Source organism: Antedon mediterranea, chromosome 11, assembly GCF_964355755.1.
Source record: "Antedon mediterranea chromosome 11, ecAntMedi1.1, whole genome shotgun sequence".
Classification (NCBI taxonomy): Eukaryota; Metazoa; Echinodermata; class Crinoidea; order Comatulida; family Antedonidae; genus Antedon; species Antedon mediterranea.
The window spans coordinates 18,422,433-18,440,746 of NC_092680.1; the positions used below are offsets into that span (position 1 = coordinate 18,422,433).

The window sequence follows — 18,314 nt, forward strand, 5'->3', positions numbered from 1 at the left end:
CATATGTTATACTTGCCAACTATTTTCATTGCCAATGCAGTAATTATATTCTTGCATTTCCCCATCAACAGATAGGTTAAGGAAGGTAATGTATATTTCACTATTACCGGTTTTAACTCCTTCGATGCTATCAAAACAATTTAAAACCCAGAGTAAATTGAACATTTATATAGGGACATGTCCTCTACAGTATATGTTGTAATTAACTCAATAGGAACAAGAAATTACCAAATAAAAATGGCCTAGTCTCAAATTAATTAATAACATGTATGCGCACTGTACTGTAGACCTAATTTTCCTTCAAATTTAAAAATAACTTTTTCTGACAATTTTTTTGTAAATGTGAAACCTAAAAAATTGGCTCTCATTTGTAAGACTCACACATTATACATGAGAGTTGGCAGGTATAATTTTTTTTAAATGACAAACCTCCCTTAAAACTATCGGAAATAGGTCAAATATTCAATGTAACCCATATTGTGTCACTGTGGTTGACATGGAATTGTGTATACCATCAGGTATCAAATTGTCACCAGGGGCACATTTTGGATACATAGTCAATATGCTATGTTCTCATGAGGTTTGATTTATTTAAAGTATGAACATTAGAATAGAAAGATTAGCCTGAAGGAATAATCTGAAGTGTTATTTTTGTATCACAAAACATTGTGCTAAATATTTATTTCAGCTTTTTAGATGTAAACAAAACCAATGCAAAATTAGCATTTCACTTACTATTTTAATTGAACAATATTATTATTTCTTCAAAAGAAGGAAAATGGAAAATTAAGTTTAAAATGATAAAAAGAATAGACTTGTAATTAATAATTTAGATTAATATAAGTTTAAAGCAAGTTTCAATTTTATTTAATTTCATTTGTTTACAGGTACGAGAAAAGGGTTCAAAGAAAGTTTATGCTATGAAAATGTTAAGCAAGTTTGAAATGGTAAGTTAATATTTATTCTTGAATTGTAGCATTTCCTGTTGGCCTGTGTTTATGAAATTTAAATAATTTTAGTTATGAGCACCCAGAACATGCTGCTGGCACTGGCGGAGAAGAACCAGAATATCCTCAAATCTAGTTCAGCCTTACAGAAAATCAAATGGAACCGGATAACAAACTGATTAAAGTTTCTTTATAAGATGTCACTTCACCCAAAGCTTCCAATAAACCAAAGATGGGCTATCATTAAAAGCTCGTTAAGGAATGATGATTTTAACCAGTTAAGGGACGTCCCCAGAACTTTTCGTAAATGCACCTCTATTGTCAAGCTAGTTTCGATAAAGTAACAAATTATTTTGATTTTTAACAATTTCAGATAAAACGGTCTGATTCAGCGTTTTTCTGGGAAGAGCGTGATATAATGGCACACGCCAACAGTGAATGGATCGTACAGGTGAGTTTGAAATGGAAAAACAATCAATGAACAGAATGATATTGTGGCTACAGTAAGCGAATGCGAGGTTGTAACTTTTACTTCAGTAGAAATGAAGTATTAAGATACTTTTAGTAAGATAAACAGCTGTTTGCACCACATCATATTGAACCAAGACAACCAAACTGTCTGCACTATCAAACTTTATGCGACAAAAAAATGTGATGTGGCCATATAGACATGATGATGTCATTTCATACCATATTTGGGCACATCACACTTTTTTTTGTCGAAGAAGTTTGATATTGTAGACAGAGCTTTTACACATTTTTACACATCCTCACAAACCTTTCATTTAATTGTTCTCAAAATCATCCAATTCAAGATTAAGATGCAGATATCAAATAACCATTATTTTGCGTTTGGAGCTAAAAGTTGCACAGTGATAACTGATTAAATAGCTTTCTAACCCCAAATCAATTGGTGTTTTTAACAGTTGAAAATCGTTCCTTTTCCTTGGTTAATTTATTGACATGGGTAATCTTGTCTTAGTCTCCAACTCCATAGGCCTACATACACTATTTTGGTGCCATCCATAATAGTACAAAATACAGGTAGTTTTTAGAATGTTAAATGCGAACTTACTGTAGAGAGCAGTGTGGTGTGTAGACCATTAATGACTAGCAATACCACCTCCCCACGAGTCCCACTACACCTGCATAATCCTAGGCATAATGCTTGGTTCTAGAGACCCAACACAAGGACGTAACGCAATGCAAGTGAATTGACCAGCGATAGATTATTCAAACTGTTGCTTGTCATTGGTCAACACGCTTACATCCTTGTGTAACCTCCTAGTGGGAACTAAGCTTAACAACGCATGGCATACCAAAGCGTGTCGTGCAACTATGATGAAATATAATTTTAAACACATAAATAAGAGAATTAATAAATTAATTGGTTATTTTTTCTAAGCAGAAACAGGACCTAAAACTATTTTATTGTTGTGTATAAATTTGCTTTTGTTGACATAAAGGCATATACATACCTTTTGATTTATTGACATCATCTAGGTATGTCTATAATGCTAACCTATCCATCATTACTTCATTATAAACTCATGCAAAGAATTCCAACTGGAAGGGATGTATTTCTGATAGGCCAGCTTTCTTGAAGCTGTGTATATCAAACAAATCTAGCATGTGTGGTAATCTCTGGTATTCATAATATTTACCATTTGTTTAGATGGTAAGAATTGATACGAAATGGTTACAGAGTGCATGTTTATCACTTTTAGACCAACTAATAGTCTAACTTTAAAAATAGCTCCTGTTTACCAGATAGTACTGTATGATCTAATGAATAAATGGCATTTTCATTAATGGTATTGTAAAAAAAAACCATTTTAACTAGATATTGATGGTGCAGTTTTTAACTACTATCACAAAATCTGGTTATTTGTTAGACATTGGAGGGATAAGGTATTTACTTTTCACAACCATAATAATAACAATTTTAATTTGAGAAAGAAATGGGAGATTTTAATTATAAAATACTTTTTATTTGTATTTATTTCATACGCATCCAACACCGAGCACAAACCTGCCAGTTACAGGATGGATAAACTATTTTTTAATTTATCGTGCTAATTATAATTATAAACTCTTATTTGAGGCTTTGGGAGTGAAGTTGAAAGAGTTTTACAACCCTGGCACTAGGTCAGGATTGAACCCCGGACCTTAGGATTAGAAGGCAAGCATGTTAACCACCAAGCTACAGCTCCACTACACTATGCATTAGTACTGCACAGTGTTTAATATTGAAACCATCTGACTGTCAGTCATGCATGCAAAAGATTTCTTCTGTAGTAAAAATTACTGGACAAGAAGATGGTACAATAACAATTGTGAGGTTCATTGAAAAAAACATTTGGATAGGTCCTTTGTAAAACGTACGATTCACTCAACAATACACAATGTATTGAATTACTGACATACAGTACATTATTAAAAGCCCAAGTGTGACTATTTCCTTCCTATTGTGTATATCTGATGCTGTTTTATTGAGTTATATTTTCTGTTAAGTTTTCCTACTCCAAAAATCAGCGTGCAGCCATGTTTTAAAAAAAAACAGAATAGTAATTACGGACATTCTGTAGAACTTGAGAACCCTGTTATAAAGTAAACATATTATCCATTTCATGAATAATAATTAGGCCTACAACTAAATGCTTGTTTATACTTCCACCTTCATGCAGATTGTGACAAATTAATTTACTTGTAAATTTCAGTCTTAATGTCTATGGTTTTAATAGCATAATAAGTACAGTAGTTAGGAATGTATTTAAGAAAAACGGAAATGTGATATTAAAGCTGTATGTAAAATTCACTATTAATTAATAGGTTTAGAATTCCACTTCACATAATCAGGAATGGATTAACCTTTGATTAATGTAGATTGAATCGGAAGGTAGAATGAATCGGAAGGTGGTTAATTAAAGAATCTAAAAATACATGCCTACATAACGGTTGCTATCACTGTTATGACATTAATGATATAATTGCTCACATTAAAAAATAGGTTTTAGTGAAGAATAAAATAGTATATCACATATTTGGTAATTACCCCTCTTCCTCTTCCCTAATTTGTAAGCCAAGCTGAAAAATATTAATCTGACTCTCTGAGACTAGTAGTAGTAGAATTTAGAAAAATAATTGTCTGGGTTGTTAATAAAAAGTGTAATGATTTAATGTGTAACCTTTAACCCCTAACTAAGTGTTATTGTTCTTTGTCGAGATTCTCCTTTAATTTCCTTCCTTGTTTTACAAGTATTAATAAATCCTATGAGAAGTCAAAGGTCAATATGAATAGTTTCTTAATTATTTTGTACAAATTATCTTTTTTTTAATACTGCCTCCAACTTTCTTTTAAACAAGAAAAAAATTCTCTGAATAGTGGTTGTTTGTAGTTTTAAAAGATCTATTGGTTCTTGGTTGTTTCACAAGAAAGTGTTCTTTTAATATTATTATTTAATTATATTAATGATATAAAATATGTTCAGTAGATCACAATTAAATTAGACGCCACTATGTCTTTCCCCATCCAAAAAAATAAATAAATAAATAAACAAAACCACAAATGCGAAAAAAGACATGAATTTTAATGCTTTATGAATAATTACTATAAAAAAGTTAATATAAAATAACATTAGGGACCATGTCAAAATAATGTTACTGCTTTAACTACATTTTCTTTTATTGCCATGACTACCTCATAAACTTGTACATTGAAATTGACCAAAATCAAACGTTATTGCAGTAAAACATGTACAGTAAATTACCTGTAGAGTAGAATAATATTAATCCCGTAATAATTTCTAAAAAATAATTACTCTCTTTCTTTTCAGCTTCATTTTGCGTTTCAAGATGAGAAGTTCCTATACATGGTGATGGATTACATGCCTGGGGGTGATTTGGTAAACCTTATGAGTAACTATGATGTTCCGGAGAAGTGGGCGCGGTTCTACACCGCCGAGGTTGTGCTAGCGCTGGACGCAATTCATTCCATGGGCTTTATACACAGGTGCAGTTTGCGTCACCATTTATTATTTTTTAACACTAAATATTTCACATATTTTATCAATGTTATTCAGAATCAGATTTTTTTTATTTGTCATTGAAATGAAATTTCATATATTTTCCATCAGTGGCTGTATTCACCAATCACACTTAAGTGATTTATTTCCCTTAACTATGCTTTAATGTTAAGTCAATATATTTCAGGATTTCCCTTTGATAGTATTATTCACTTAGAAAGAGAATTTTTAAATTTTTAGGGTGTTTCCCTTTTAGTCAACTGTATATGTGTGAAAGGTGAATACAGCCAGCATTTATCCCATAATGTTTCATTTGAAAATAAGCCAAACTATATGCAAAGAATCATATTTTAAAAATCAAATTGTACTATATTGAATTTGTCATTAATCGGAACTACTGTATGATTCAACGGGAAATAAAAGAATAAGAATACCTGTGTATATGTTGCTATGAAATCTTTATAGTTTCACTTTCAACTTAAGTATAGGTTATTTGAATATCTTGTTTTTATTGATTTCCACACAAAATTAATATAATTAAGTATTAATAAACAAAGAAAGATGTGTTTCTGGTAGGCAAATAAATTCAAAGAACTTTAAGGCTTACCCACCAGAAAAGATACATAAATATAATCAAGTCAGATACATACTGTAGTAAGAATATAAAATAAGGAGAAAAAAGAAATGACAAAAATAAAAAATTTAAAAATTAAATAAATAAAATATAAATTATTAAATAAAAGAATCTTCAGAAAATTGTTTATTATCTGCACTTCATATTGATTAAACCCCTTCGCGAATCTATGTCACACTCAACTGAAGTAAGCTTGTGCCCACCCGACCATAAGTAGAGGATCAGTTTGTTTAGAATTTCTCCACATTTTATTATAGTTCATTGGTGAGGTACTACCATGGTCTGTTTTTTTAAATTCATCATTCCCAATACATTTTGTGGCGTTTCCTCTGAAAAAATCCTGATTTAAATCCTTTTCTAATCCCTTCAGATTGTACCCATCTGACAAAACAGTAGGGGATTAGTAATCTCACAATTACTGCAAATTGTATTACGTTGGTATAGTATTAGCTCATCATTTTTTTTAAATCACCCAAAAATGTTTTAATACATCATTTCCCAAATATGTATAATAGAATGAATAATTTGTGAATTTTTCCCTGGGAAAAAGATTTAATCCCGATTTAAATCCTTCTCTAATCCAATGAGATTACATTGTGATCCTTTGTTTAAGCCTTTTACAGCAATTGCTGTATAATCTTTACTTCAATCTCCTGATTTTCAATATAAACTTTTTATGTGAATGCTTCTACTGTCTTTATTTTCACCCATTTTTATGTTTTACATTTATATTTTGATCTTTATGTTATGTCAGTATTTTACAGTGCACAACAGACACCAGTTCTTGGTGGCTGGTATTAATTGGTTTCTTAAAAAACCATTATAAAGACTTTACATTTTTAATGTGCACCAATTTCTTTCTGGCAATAAAAGGACTGTTCTTTAAAAGAACAGTTTTAAATCCGTATTCTCCCATTTAATATAAATGCCTAAGATTAAATAATTCGAAGTTTATATAATTGATATTGATAATAATAATAATATTGTTATCTCCAGGGATGTAAAACCTGATAATATGCTGCTTGATGCACAGGGTCATCTGAAGTTAGCTGACTTTGGTACTTGTATGGCTATGGATAAGGTATTAACAATTACTACTAATTACATTAATTATAATTATATTAATATGCTAATTACATTATGATATGAGACAATTTCCACTAAATAATAATAATAATAATGTTCAATTTATATAGTAGAAAATGCAGGGCGCCTCTAACACTGAACAAACAAAAAATGTAAAAAACACTATTTAATAAAATAATGTTGAAAAATGCAAATTAAAAAGATATATTGCAACATCTATTCACCTGATTTGACCAATCAAAAGCGCTGGATTATTCCAACTGTCACTTGTGATTGGTCAATTTCCTTGCGCTGCGGTTTATGTCCTTGCGTTGCGTGCAAGTGGGAGCCAAGCTTAATAAAGAAGAAGCACGTAGTTGAAAAGTGTAACATCTGAATCACCGCCACCAATGATGCTTTGGTTGTAATCGGCACTATACAACAACTCGTATATTATACTGTATTATAACTAAATCATTATTTTCTTAATAGGAAGGGATGGTAAGATCAGATACAGCTGTAGGTACTCCAGATTACATTTCACCAGAAGTTCTACGATCTCAGGGAGGTGACGGCCACTATGGACGTGAATGTGATTGGTGGTCAGTTGGGGTTTTCCTTTATGAGATGCTAGTTGGTAAGTTTTCCGAATAGTGTTATTATCCTCAAGCATATTATTAACAATTCTTTTGAAGTAATAATGCTGTAGTAAAGACACCAAAGAAGATACGGCTAAAAAAGTGTCCTAAAAAAAAAAAAAATCTTCAGGATCATCAAAGTGTTCCAATGTTCCCTTGACAAGTATGTCACCTGAATAAGTGTTGGCTTTATGTTGACCCCTCATTTGTCTCACAAGAAAGTATCTGGGCAAAAAAAAATTAGCAAGCCAAACTGGTTATTCCTGTCTTTTGTCATTTCCCTTTCTGTATTAAATAAACACCTATTGTGTCACAAGACAGATGTGATATGGTCGTGCCAGAACAAAATCCTCCCCCTACTCCTTTTTTCATTCTTGGCTGGGATATCTACATAGTTCATTGATGTATTTATGCTTTGAAAAGTTAGGCGGTTACCAGCCATAATAGTCTCTACCTAGTCTAAGGTTTTTAAACCGAGTCTAAGGTTTTTAAACCGAGTCTAAGGTTTTTAAACCGAGTCTAAGGTTTTTAAACCGAGTCTAAGGTTTTTAAACCGAGTCTAAGGTTTTTAAACCGAGTCTAAGGTTTTTAAACCTAGTCTTAAGGTTTTTAAACCTAGTCTTAAGGTTTTTAAACCTAGTCTAAGGTTTTTAAACCTAGTCTAAGGTTTTTAAACCTAGTCTAAGGTTTTTAAACCGCACATTCTCTTCGTCCTGTTTAATTGTATTCTGATTCATTACATTTGTATTTGCAGGAGACACGCCATTCTATGCAGATTCACTTGTGGGTACCTACGCAAAGATTATGGATCATAAAAACTCTCTGAGCTTCCCAGATGATGCAGAAGTTTCATTTAAAGCACAAAAACTCATCCGAGCCTTTCTCACTGACATGTGAGTATGACCTTTAATGACCTTCAGCTCTGTCTACACTATCAAACTTTATGTGACAAAAAAATAAGATGTGCCCATATTATGGACATTATAATGTCCTATCATTGCCATATATAGGAATATCACTTACCATATTAGGGCACATTACACTTTTTTTGTTAAACTAGAACTTAAGTTAGCACTGGGAGAAATTAAATTCCAGTGAGGATAATAGCCTTATAAACTACATCAATAAATGATTATGCTATTTTTTTTTTCTATTTTAGGGAGACGAGATTAGGTAAACGTGGAGTTAGTGAAATTAAACAACAGTCTTTTTTTAAAAATGAAATGTGGACATTTGACAATATTAGGAATAGTAAGTGTTTATTATTTGAGGAATATAAATTGCTTGACAATCATTTTCTAAACTTAAGCTCTGTCTACACTATCAAACTTCATGTGACAAAAAAATGTGTTGTTACCATATTTAATTTAGCATATCACTACCATATTTGGGCACATTTGTCAAATTAGTTTGATGATGTGTTCTCTTTCCTACCCCAAGTTTAATGTTTAATTTATATTTTGTCTCAGCTGTGCCCCCTGTTGTACCAGAATTATCTCACGATGCCGACACAAGTAATTTCGATGAAATAGAACCAGACGACAAAGCTGATGAAACGTTTTCCTTACCAAAAACGTTCGCAGGAAATAATCTACCCTTTGTTGGCTTTACCTTCAATAAACAAAATCAGTAAGTTAGTTAAAATTTAATCTACCATTTCAAAATTATTCTACTACCTTTTATCTTTAACCAAGCATTTCTTTAAATGATCTTTAACATATGATTTATTGCTGTGACGGCCTCATACACTTCTACATTTAAATTAGCTAAAATCGTACATTATTGCAGTAAAATAAATGTAACTGCATAATAATTTTGATGATGACATGATCCTTTAATATAGCATTAGACTAATATCAATGAAATATAACTATTGGATTTAGAGACAGCATAGAAATAATTGTATAAAAATATATCCTGATTATACTGAAAAGTCATTTTGTATATTTTTTTTTTCATTAGAATGTTTTCCTCACAAGATACTGTAAGTACATATTTTTATTACATTAGGCTCTATGTACACTATCAAACTTTATGTGATAAAAAATGTAAAGTGACCATATATGGACATGATGATGTCATATCACTACCATATTTGGCCACATCACACTTTTTTTGTCAAACAATTTGATAGTGTAGACAGAGCTTAATGTTATGTTTGCTAGATATGTTAAGATTGTAGATATGATCTTTTGGTTTCTGATAAACAACATTTTCATATACCAATATTTAGTTTCATTATAGTATCTTAAATAGTTAATTCTTACTTTAAATATTTTATTTTTCCTTTTCTGTATCTAATGAATTCTTTCAATGGTCGTTGCTGTGGTTATTGTTCCCTTCATAGGTTGACGTGAGTTCTTTTAAAAGATATTTCTTTTGGTGGTGTATTTTACTAACCTCTACAAGCTAAAATACACAAATAGTTAAGCTCGAAAATTTCACTGTAAACATTTACTAACACATTTGGTTAGTGGTAGGTAACATTATAGGTCCATGGTGGTAGTATGGTTAACATGCCTGCCTACCAATCATAGTTTTGAGCACAATTCCTGGCACTGACACAGAACAAGGCCATTTCATAATTCATAATGAGACCACGGACCTATTTATAGATGAGACAATATAGATATGAATTTATAATAGATAAATGTTTGTAATGTAGGAACCATATGTCTGAATAATAAACATTCACAAGATCTGTGTACTATGGCCAATAGAGTTTTTTATTTAATCTCGGAGGGTAAATTGAATATTTAAATACTGAATTTGCTGTTATACTTAGACTGTATTGGAAAGGACAATTGGATTGTCATTGAACAATTCTGATGTCAAGGGACAATGACATAATAAATGAGGAAGTAACATCATGACATTATTAACAATAGTGTAGTATCAAACATTTTGTGTTTTATAACCTATTGTTTATTATTGACTTGAAATCGTCATTTTCTTGTATGCTTTCACATGTAACACCATTTTTTAGGCCCGCATTTCCTTAAAATTTTGAAGAAATTAATTTGGGATATTAAAATATTAATGAAATTAATTCAAACCACTCGTGAAATTCCAGCTTTTCTTTTGCTCTTTTATTACATTTTCTGTTGATTGTTCAGCGCTTAGAGGCATCCTGCATTTTGTGCTATAGTAAATTGAACATTATTATTATTAAAAAGAGCATTGTTAAATTAGTTAATACATAAATAAATCATTTAGGCCTCTGTTCAGACTGTTTTAGTCCCAAGGCTTCCCTGATCTAACCATACTTCCTACCAAAGCTAGAATTAGTGTTTATGAAAGTTCAAACAAGAAAGACCATAGCGTACGTAAGTGGGGTTAAAAGAAGGCCATACATCTTATGAAGGTTCACATAAAGCTCTGTCTACACTATCAAACTAGTTTGACAAAGAAAGTGTGGTGTGCCCAAATATGATGTCATTTTGTCTATGTGTGGGGGAAAATCACATTTTTTAGTCACATAGAGTTCGATAGTGTAGACAGAGCTTAAGTTTGTTAATTTTATTCTCTGTAGTGTAAAAACATTGATCTTTTCTCCCTTCAAAAATAGTTTTACTTCTTGCATCATTTACATCAATATTTGCTCCTATTGATGGAATAAGCAGTATCTTTGTTATTTGTTTCATCTTAATTTCATTTTCGTCTTAATTATCATTTCCAATAATACTTGCATAAATTGTTTGTTTAATTAATTGGTCATCATTTTTTTGTATATTCACCATTGATTTTTCTGCATACAAAAACATCTTAATCAATTAATTAATTTAAATTATACAGTATTATCTCAATATTTTATAATTTTTATTTTATTTTCTACAGCGCCCACCAATTACAAACTCGGATGTAAGTCAATTTTTTTGTAAACTATTTTAACATTTTCAAGTGACCTCTACATTGTTTGATAACACAATATCTAATAAACATGTTCTTTATTATTTTAATTAATACAACTGTGTAGTAGATACTTTATATAAGTACTCTAGGCGTTCATTACAGTTCTGATGATGAGAATAGTAATCTCGAAACATGTTATGTAATTTTAAGATTTTCATTAAATGCCTTACTGTATTGATTTTCACTAATACAATAATATAATTGAACTGTTTTTGAAGAATTCCTAATACACAGTTTAAAAAATAATAATTGTAGGGATATTTAGAGTGTCTGTTAATGAGTTAATTAGATGCTTAAGCCCGGCGCACACAGAGCTATCGGCTGAGCCAACTGGCACGAGTAACACTTGGCTCACTAAAAAATTTGCTGCAAACTATGATCGCGTTCTATCGGATGCACACTAAACGTATGCGATTTTATGATTGGATAATTACTTACTACGCTATACGGCACGCGCTGACATATTATAATAAATCAGAACATGTCATGAGCAGTGGAATTTTTTAGTGAGCTATCTGCTCACGTTCAGCGCTGTGTCACTCATGCCAGTTGGCTCAGCCGATAGCTCTAGTGTGCGCCGGGGTGAGATAAAAAAATGCCTTAAGCAGTTCGTATACCACTTTGCTTTCTGATATTAGAGGGGAAAAATACCTCAGGATAGGCAATAGACATTTTTTAACCTGGCAAGTGTACTAATTGCTAATGTTTAACTTGATGTCTCTTGTCAGGTTTCATATGACTACAAAAAGAAAATAAAGGAGTTAAAAGAACAAGTGGACCATGAGATGCAATCACGCAGCGAGTATGAACACAAGTACAGATCAGGGCTAGTCAAGCATGACAAAATACTCAAAGATTTACAGTCCGAGGTAAATATCATATTTGACTAAGTGTAATGATGTGCTAAATTGCAACAACCTATGAATAAGCTAGGTCATGTTAATACATTGTGCTTATATTTAGAAGTTGGGATATGCTTCCTCACTCTATTCCTCGACACATGTTTAAAGGTTTCTATTGTGGGTCCAGGCAAAGACCAATGACACATCAATGCTTAGGTTATATGTCATCAGTTATATTTGATAATAAATGCTGTGCAAGCAGCGCATTCATTCATCAGTCGTCACAAATCAAAAAATTTTTGCATTTAAAAAAAAAAATGATGTGTTTATTTAGAAGGAAAAGTATATTAAATATTTATTTTCAATATTTATTTTACGTTTTATTTAAAAGAAGAAATAAATGTTACTTGATATGAAAATGAAATGAAAAAAAAATTTTTTAAAGGTTATGCAAAAGGTTACAAAACATAGAACATATTATTATTATTATTATCATACAAAACATATTATTATTATTATATTATATTTTACAACAAGTATAGTTGCTTTGTGTTTTTTTTTTATGGTGGCTTCTATGAAATAAAAAGGAAAAATATCTTAGATAATGAAGAATTAAAGAATTATTGTGTTTTTATTGTACAATGCTTTCTTTTAAAGGCTGAGCAAAGAAGGATGTTAGAAGACATTAATATGGATCTTGAGAAACAAGCAGTACAACTTAAGCACGATGCCAAAGATGTATGAAGTCACTCACATGTTCATATCACTGTTTAAGTCCCACTTGATTACCAATAACTATGTGAATAAATTTAAGTGTTAAAGATATATTGTCCCCCTGAAAAAAAATTATTCTTAAAATTTTTGTTGTTAAATATGCCATTTTATTGTCACATAATAGTTCTTTACTTTGACAAAAAATTGGATCGAAAAAAAAAGTATTTACCTGAAAAAAAAATTATTTAAAGCAAAAAATAGTAGAATTGGCTGCCATCCAATGGGTTTTTATTTGGATTTACCCATCTATATTGCTCTAAATAAACTGTTTATTAAAGTAGTTGTAGTTTAGTTAAGAATTAAATCTTTACATTAACACCATAGATAGGCACATATCTTAACCAAATCTGTTTATTCTGTAGTTACAACGAAAAGCTGATTACGAAATTGAAAACCGACGAAAAATGGATCAAAGAATGCAGGAACTGACGCAATATAAGATCCAACTTGAGTCGGATTTGCGTGATATGCGTAACAATAACTTTACAGAAAAAGTTTCTTCGTTAGAAAAACAACTCGAAAACACAAATAAAAAGTTACAGACAGAAACAGATAATAACAGCAAACAGAAAAAGATTACTGTTGAATTACAAAAGGTATGTGTGCTCTTAATACTCACTCGATGTGATGTGCTACCACACCCTCCCTCCCCAACACACTATGCAAACCAATAGAGTGGAGGGAAGGGTGTCAACATATTTCCCAAGGGAATCCCCTGTATCACCATGGGCTAAAGGGAAAGTTCTTGAATGAAATTTTTTCTAGTTTCTTTTGTTTTATGTAAGAACAACATACGTTTATCATCCTAAATGAGCCTTAACTCTGTCCCGATAAAACAAAAATTATATTATTATATTATTACCGTACCCAAAAAGCCAACATCGGCAAGGGTTCGAGGCTCCATGCTCGCTCCATGGTTCTGGTGGTGGAACAAGTCTTCTTGGATAAGGACTATAAACTGTAGGAACCCAGTTCATTATTCGAGAAGAGTAGGGTGTTACCCCCGTGAACTGGTTCAGTAAATAGCCCCTGTATCAGGGGATTACCACCTATCTGATAGGACAGCGAATGCGACACATTTTGCAAGCTCGTAGACAATTTTTGATGTTGACATGTGTTTTTTTTTTCAGGACCATTCTCGCTTGGTACATGAGCATAATGAGTTGATGGATAAATATCGCATGTCGTCAGAAACAAAGAACAAGTTTGAAAAGGAAATTATGACTCTACAAAGCCATCTGGAAGTAGAGAAAAATATGCTGATGCAGTCAAATGAGACGAAAAAGGAACAAGATGGTTAGTGTTCTGGAAACATGTTATTTAAGCTCTGTCTACACTATCAAACTTTATGCAACAAAAAAATGTGATATGCCCAAATATGAACATGATGATGTCATATCACTACCATGTTTTGGTATATCACTACCATATTTGGGTCCATCACACTTTTTTTGTCAAACTAGTTTGATGGTGTAGACAGCTAGAGTGCTATATAAATGTTCATTTTTCCAGATTTTTTTTTAACACCATGGCTTTCATGTGACGTGTATATACGTTTTTGCACATTTTGGCTCTGGCCCTTCACCTGCTGTAAATAAAGGGTTTACCCCCGTGACTGGTCTATCTCAGCATCAAGCAACTCCAATTGTATATTATCACCCTACAGTGTAATAAATATCTAATAAGCCAAATTAAGATGACTTATTAGAATCAATTTAATTTTTTTTTTTTCAGAATTGATATCCTTTCTGAGATCGGAGATCAATAAAGCAAAAGAAACAGAAAACAGACAATTAGCTGATCAGCAGAAACTTCAAGAAAACATAATCATTTTAGAAAAGGTAGGAAAGGAAATAAAACCAACGATTGTTGTTAAGCTGCAAGGCATGTGATTATCATCCAGGCAAAACAGTCAAAAGCATGGTTCCCACTATGACGCAACACAGCGACTGTTGATTCCTACAGTTATTGACCAAAAAATAATACTAACATCGGTACAGGGATACATTTCTCATAACTGTTGGTTTCTGTCTTCTAGTCCAAAGCTAACAAGGAGTATGAGCTGAAAACACAGCAGTTGAAATATGAACAAACCGTGTTGGAACATAAGGCAGAGGTAGCCTCACTTAGAGCTGAAAAGAATCGTATGCACAGAAGTCCAGATAATGATAAAGATGAACTCATTGCAGGTAAGAGTTGATATAAAAACACAAGTCTTTAAATGCAGAATTTCAAATGAACATATGACTCGCACATAAACACTATGAGAGGAGGCAGCCTATATGAGTAAAACTCTTTGCCTCTTTATTTCACTTAAGGTAAGCATCAATTTAGGTAAGCATAATGAAGGTCTTAATTGTGACTTATTCTTAATTAAGCCTAAGCTTAACATTAACACAATTGAAATCTTAGAGCCTCTTCAGACCTACAGAGGTATGGTTTTGTAGATCTGAATTTGGAAAAGATTAGTGGAAGCCATATCTTACGACGCTGATCTTTGTAAGTGACAAAAGCTTAAGTTACAAGATGTGTATGTTGCTAAATATACAAAAGTGCATACATCAACAATTTCTGACTCCAACTAATCAAGTTTACTCGTGTACATCAAGTGCCCTGGTCTTTAACACTTTGGTTTATAATGAAAGCATTAACGGAGTCTGAAAACTTTGCTGTTACAGTACTGTGGTAATTAGTATGTTACCTTGCTCATCGATACAAAAGCATAAATCCATAACGAAAATGCAAAATGTACAGTAGTAAAAAAAAAAATCAAGTTCAGCTTTTATAAATTATAATATTTTGTTATTGCTATTTTAGACTTAAAACGACAGTTGGACGATGAGAGATCAAGTCGTAACAGTATTGAACGAAAATGGCATGAGTCTGAGAAAGACAAGTCAATGGTGGAACTAGAATTACAACAGCATCAAGCGCAGATGCAACGCACCATTGAGGAGCAAAACAGAGACTTAAAACAAAGGGTAGGCCGTTACTAATCACCATAATTAGTGATGTCACAAAGTAACAGTAACCATGTAGTGTTTGATAAAAAACATGATTAAATAAATTAAATTATCTTACTGGTGTAAAGCTCTGTCTACAGTATCAAACTTTATGTGACAAAGAAAATGTGATGTGGCCATATATGGACATGATTATGTCATATCACTACCAAATATGGGCACATCACACTTTTTTTGTCAAACTAGTTTGATGGTGTAGACAAAGCTTAAGAAACATCAACCTGGTGCTTTTTTTCAACTTGGCTCCTGTCATTAAATGGTTCTTCAACAACATGTCTGATCATCCAGTAAATTGAGACCAGAATTCCTCTGAATGACACAAATGTGGAGTTTAGTGAAGGCTTATGTCCAACAGTGGACTGACATTAAAACAAAAGAAAAATTCATTGTTTATAGCACTGAAAACTGTCTAAAGTCAAAAAATATAAAAATTCTATTTTGTAAAGATGAATCTTATGTTGTTTTTAGTTGAATGAATATGAGAGACAAGTAGATAATGAGAAGCAGCGAAGATCTCGTGTGGATCAACAGATTGGTACGCTACAGAAAGGAGAGAAAAATATGAAAAAAGAACTAATAGAACTGAGAGAGGAGAAAACACGCTTATCAGAAATGCTAGACAAAAGCAAATAGTGAGTAAACCATGTATTGTAAATAGTAAAATTAATTGCAATACATTACTGTCTGCAAATACCCCTACTTATTCAAAGAACACCCTATGTAAAGTGCTTATAAACATTGTATTAAGCTCTATCTACACTATAAAACTTTATGCGACAACAAAATGTGATGTGCCCATATATGCACATGATGATGTCATGTTTCAGTACCGTATTTTGTCACATCACACTTTTTTCGTCAAACTAGTGTATAGATTGTGTAGACAGAGCTTTAGGTGCTATATAAGAATACCATTATTAATATGAATTTATTGTCTGTGAAACAAAAAAGAAGCAATATACTATTCAACAGAGAACCCAATTTAGGAGACACTTCTTGGGTCCTGAAGATTTCCCCTTTAATACATGTTCTACTGTATCTGGCTATGTCGAAGCACCAACTGTGCTGATTATTTGCTGCAACATTGAGGAAATATGTTTCCATAAGTGTTTAATGTATGGAATTCGCTATATAAATGAATACATTATTATTATAAAAACAAGTTTTCTTTAAAGAAATGAATGATCAGTATAATTCATTGATAATCCCTTTGTGGTATGTTTCATCCTGTGAACAAGAAGTCACAGGTTTGAATCATGTTTTACCATAAAGAATTCGAACTTACTATACATGGCAAAACTGATGCTAATATTTTTGTTTTGTTTTCAGCAATCACTCTCATTTACAATTGCAAGTAAAAGAACTACAAGAACAACTTGAAAGTGAACAACATTTTACAGTAAGGCATTATTATGGTTTTCATTTGTTTTTCTACTAGGTAAATTTATTCCTGACAATTAAAAGTATGTGTATGCATATTTATATACATTTCCATCTGCTACCAATTTGGGTTAAGGTACTTAAGTTGTTATCTCTTTTGTTTTCTATATACAGTTGCTTTACAAGAATCAAATTATGGAAGCAGATGATGAAATTGAAGAGGTAGAGAAATTAAAAGATAAATACCACCAAGACAGTATGTCCTTACGTATGGAACGGTAAGATATTTGTGGTGTATAGTACACTAATGATGTTCTGAATATACAGTAAAACCTATCACTTATGCGGTCCAGATCAAAGTTTATATTAAGACTTAGTTCTAGGAGAGGTTAATTTATTACATAAAAGTCAACGATCGAGAAATCAAGAGACATGTAACAAAAGATATAGATCTACCTGTTCCCAATTTACTTGTTAAATTTCTTTTATTCAAACTTAATTCCAGTTTTATGTATGCAGAGGATGTGATAACAATAATTTAAAAGCTTGGTGGTTAACTTCCAATCCCACGGTCCGGGGTTCAATCCTGACCTAGTGCCAGGGTTGTAACCCATGACAATTTCTACTCCACTCTCTAAGCTTCAAATGAGACTTAGTTTATAAGCACGATAAATGATAAAATAGTTTATCCATCCTGTAATTGGCGAGTTTGTGCTTGCGGTTGGATGTGTATGAAATTAAAAAATACAAAAAATACACTTTTTTCTTTAGTGATTCTTTGTCAGCCCAGCTGGAACTTGCCCTAACGAAAGCAGACTCTGAACAGCTTGCCCGATCAATAGCTGAAGAGCAATACTCTGAGCTAGAGAAAGAAAAGACTATGATGGAACTTGAGATCAGGGACTTAAGACAACGACAGAAAGCGGAAATGAATGAGAAGAATTCACAAATTGCTAAAGTATGTCCATTTTATACTATTATGTACATATATTTCTTTATTTGTCCAAAAAGCTAAAGTAGGAAATTCTTAAGCTCTGTCTCTACACTATCAAACAAAAGTGTGATGTGCCCAAA

At 32.0% G+C, this 18,314-nt stretch overlaps 1 protein-coding gene across 5 annotated transcripts in view; it reads left to right on the forward strand.

Annotated features, from left to right (window-relative positions):
* Positions 1-18,314, forward strand: part of LOC140062977 (rho-associated protein kinase 2-like) — a 53,561-nt gene that overhangs the window by 17,102 nt on the left and 18,145 nt on the right. For all 5 annotated transcript variants that reach the window (XM_072109393.1, XM_072109394.1, XM_072109395.1 and 2 more), the window contains exons 5-25: positions 888-947; positions 1,321-1,398; positions 4,784-4,959; positions 6,603-6,687; positions 7,164-7,308; positions 8,064-8,202; positions 8,469-8,560; positions 8,779-8,938; positions 9,272-9,293; positions 11,147-11,170; positions 11,950-12,090; positions 12,721-12,801; positions 13,200-13,433; positions 13,968-14,133; positions 14,572-14,678; positions 14,876-15,026; positions 15,655-15,818; positions 16,329-16,492; positions 17,190-17,259; positions 17,415-17,518; positions 18,012-18,198. In XM_072109393.1, coding sequence (XP_071965494.1) covers positions 888-947; positions 1,321-1,398; positions 4,784-4,959; positions 6,603-6,687; positions 7,164-7,308; positions 8,064-8,202; positions 8,469-8,560; positions 8,779-8,938; positions 9,272-9,293; positions 11,147-11,170; positions 11,950-12,090; positions 12,721-12,801; positions 13,200-13,433; positions 13,968-14,133; positions 14,572-14,678; positions 14,876-15,026; positions 15,655-15,818; positions 16,329-16,492; positions 17,190-17,259; positions 17,415-17,518; positions 18,012-18,198 — 2,550 coding nt within the window. The remainder of the gene's footprint in view (positions 1-887; positions 948-1,320; positions 1,399-4,783; positions 4,960-6,602; positions 6,688-7,163; positions 7,309-8,063; positions 8,203-8,468; positions 8,561-8,778; positions 8,939-9,271; positions 9,294-11,146; positions 11,171-11,949; positions 12,091-12,720; positions 12,802-13,199; positions 13,434-13,967; positions 14,134-14,571; positions 14,679-14,875; positions 15,027-15,654; positions 15,819-16,328; positions 16,493-17,189; positions 17,260-17,414; positions 17,519-18,011; positions 18,199-18,314) is intronic.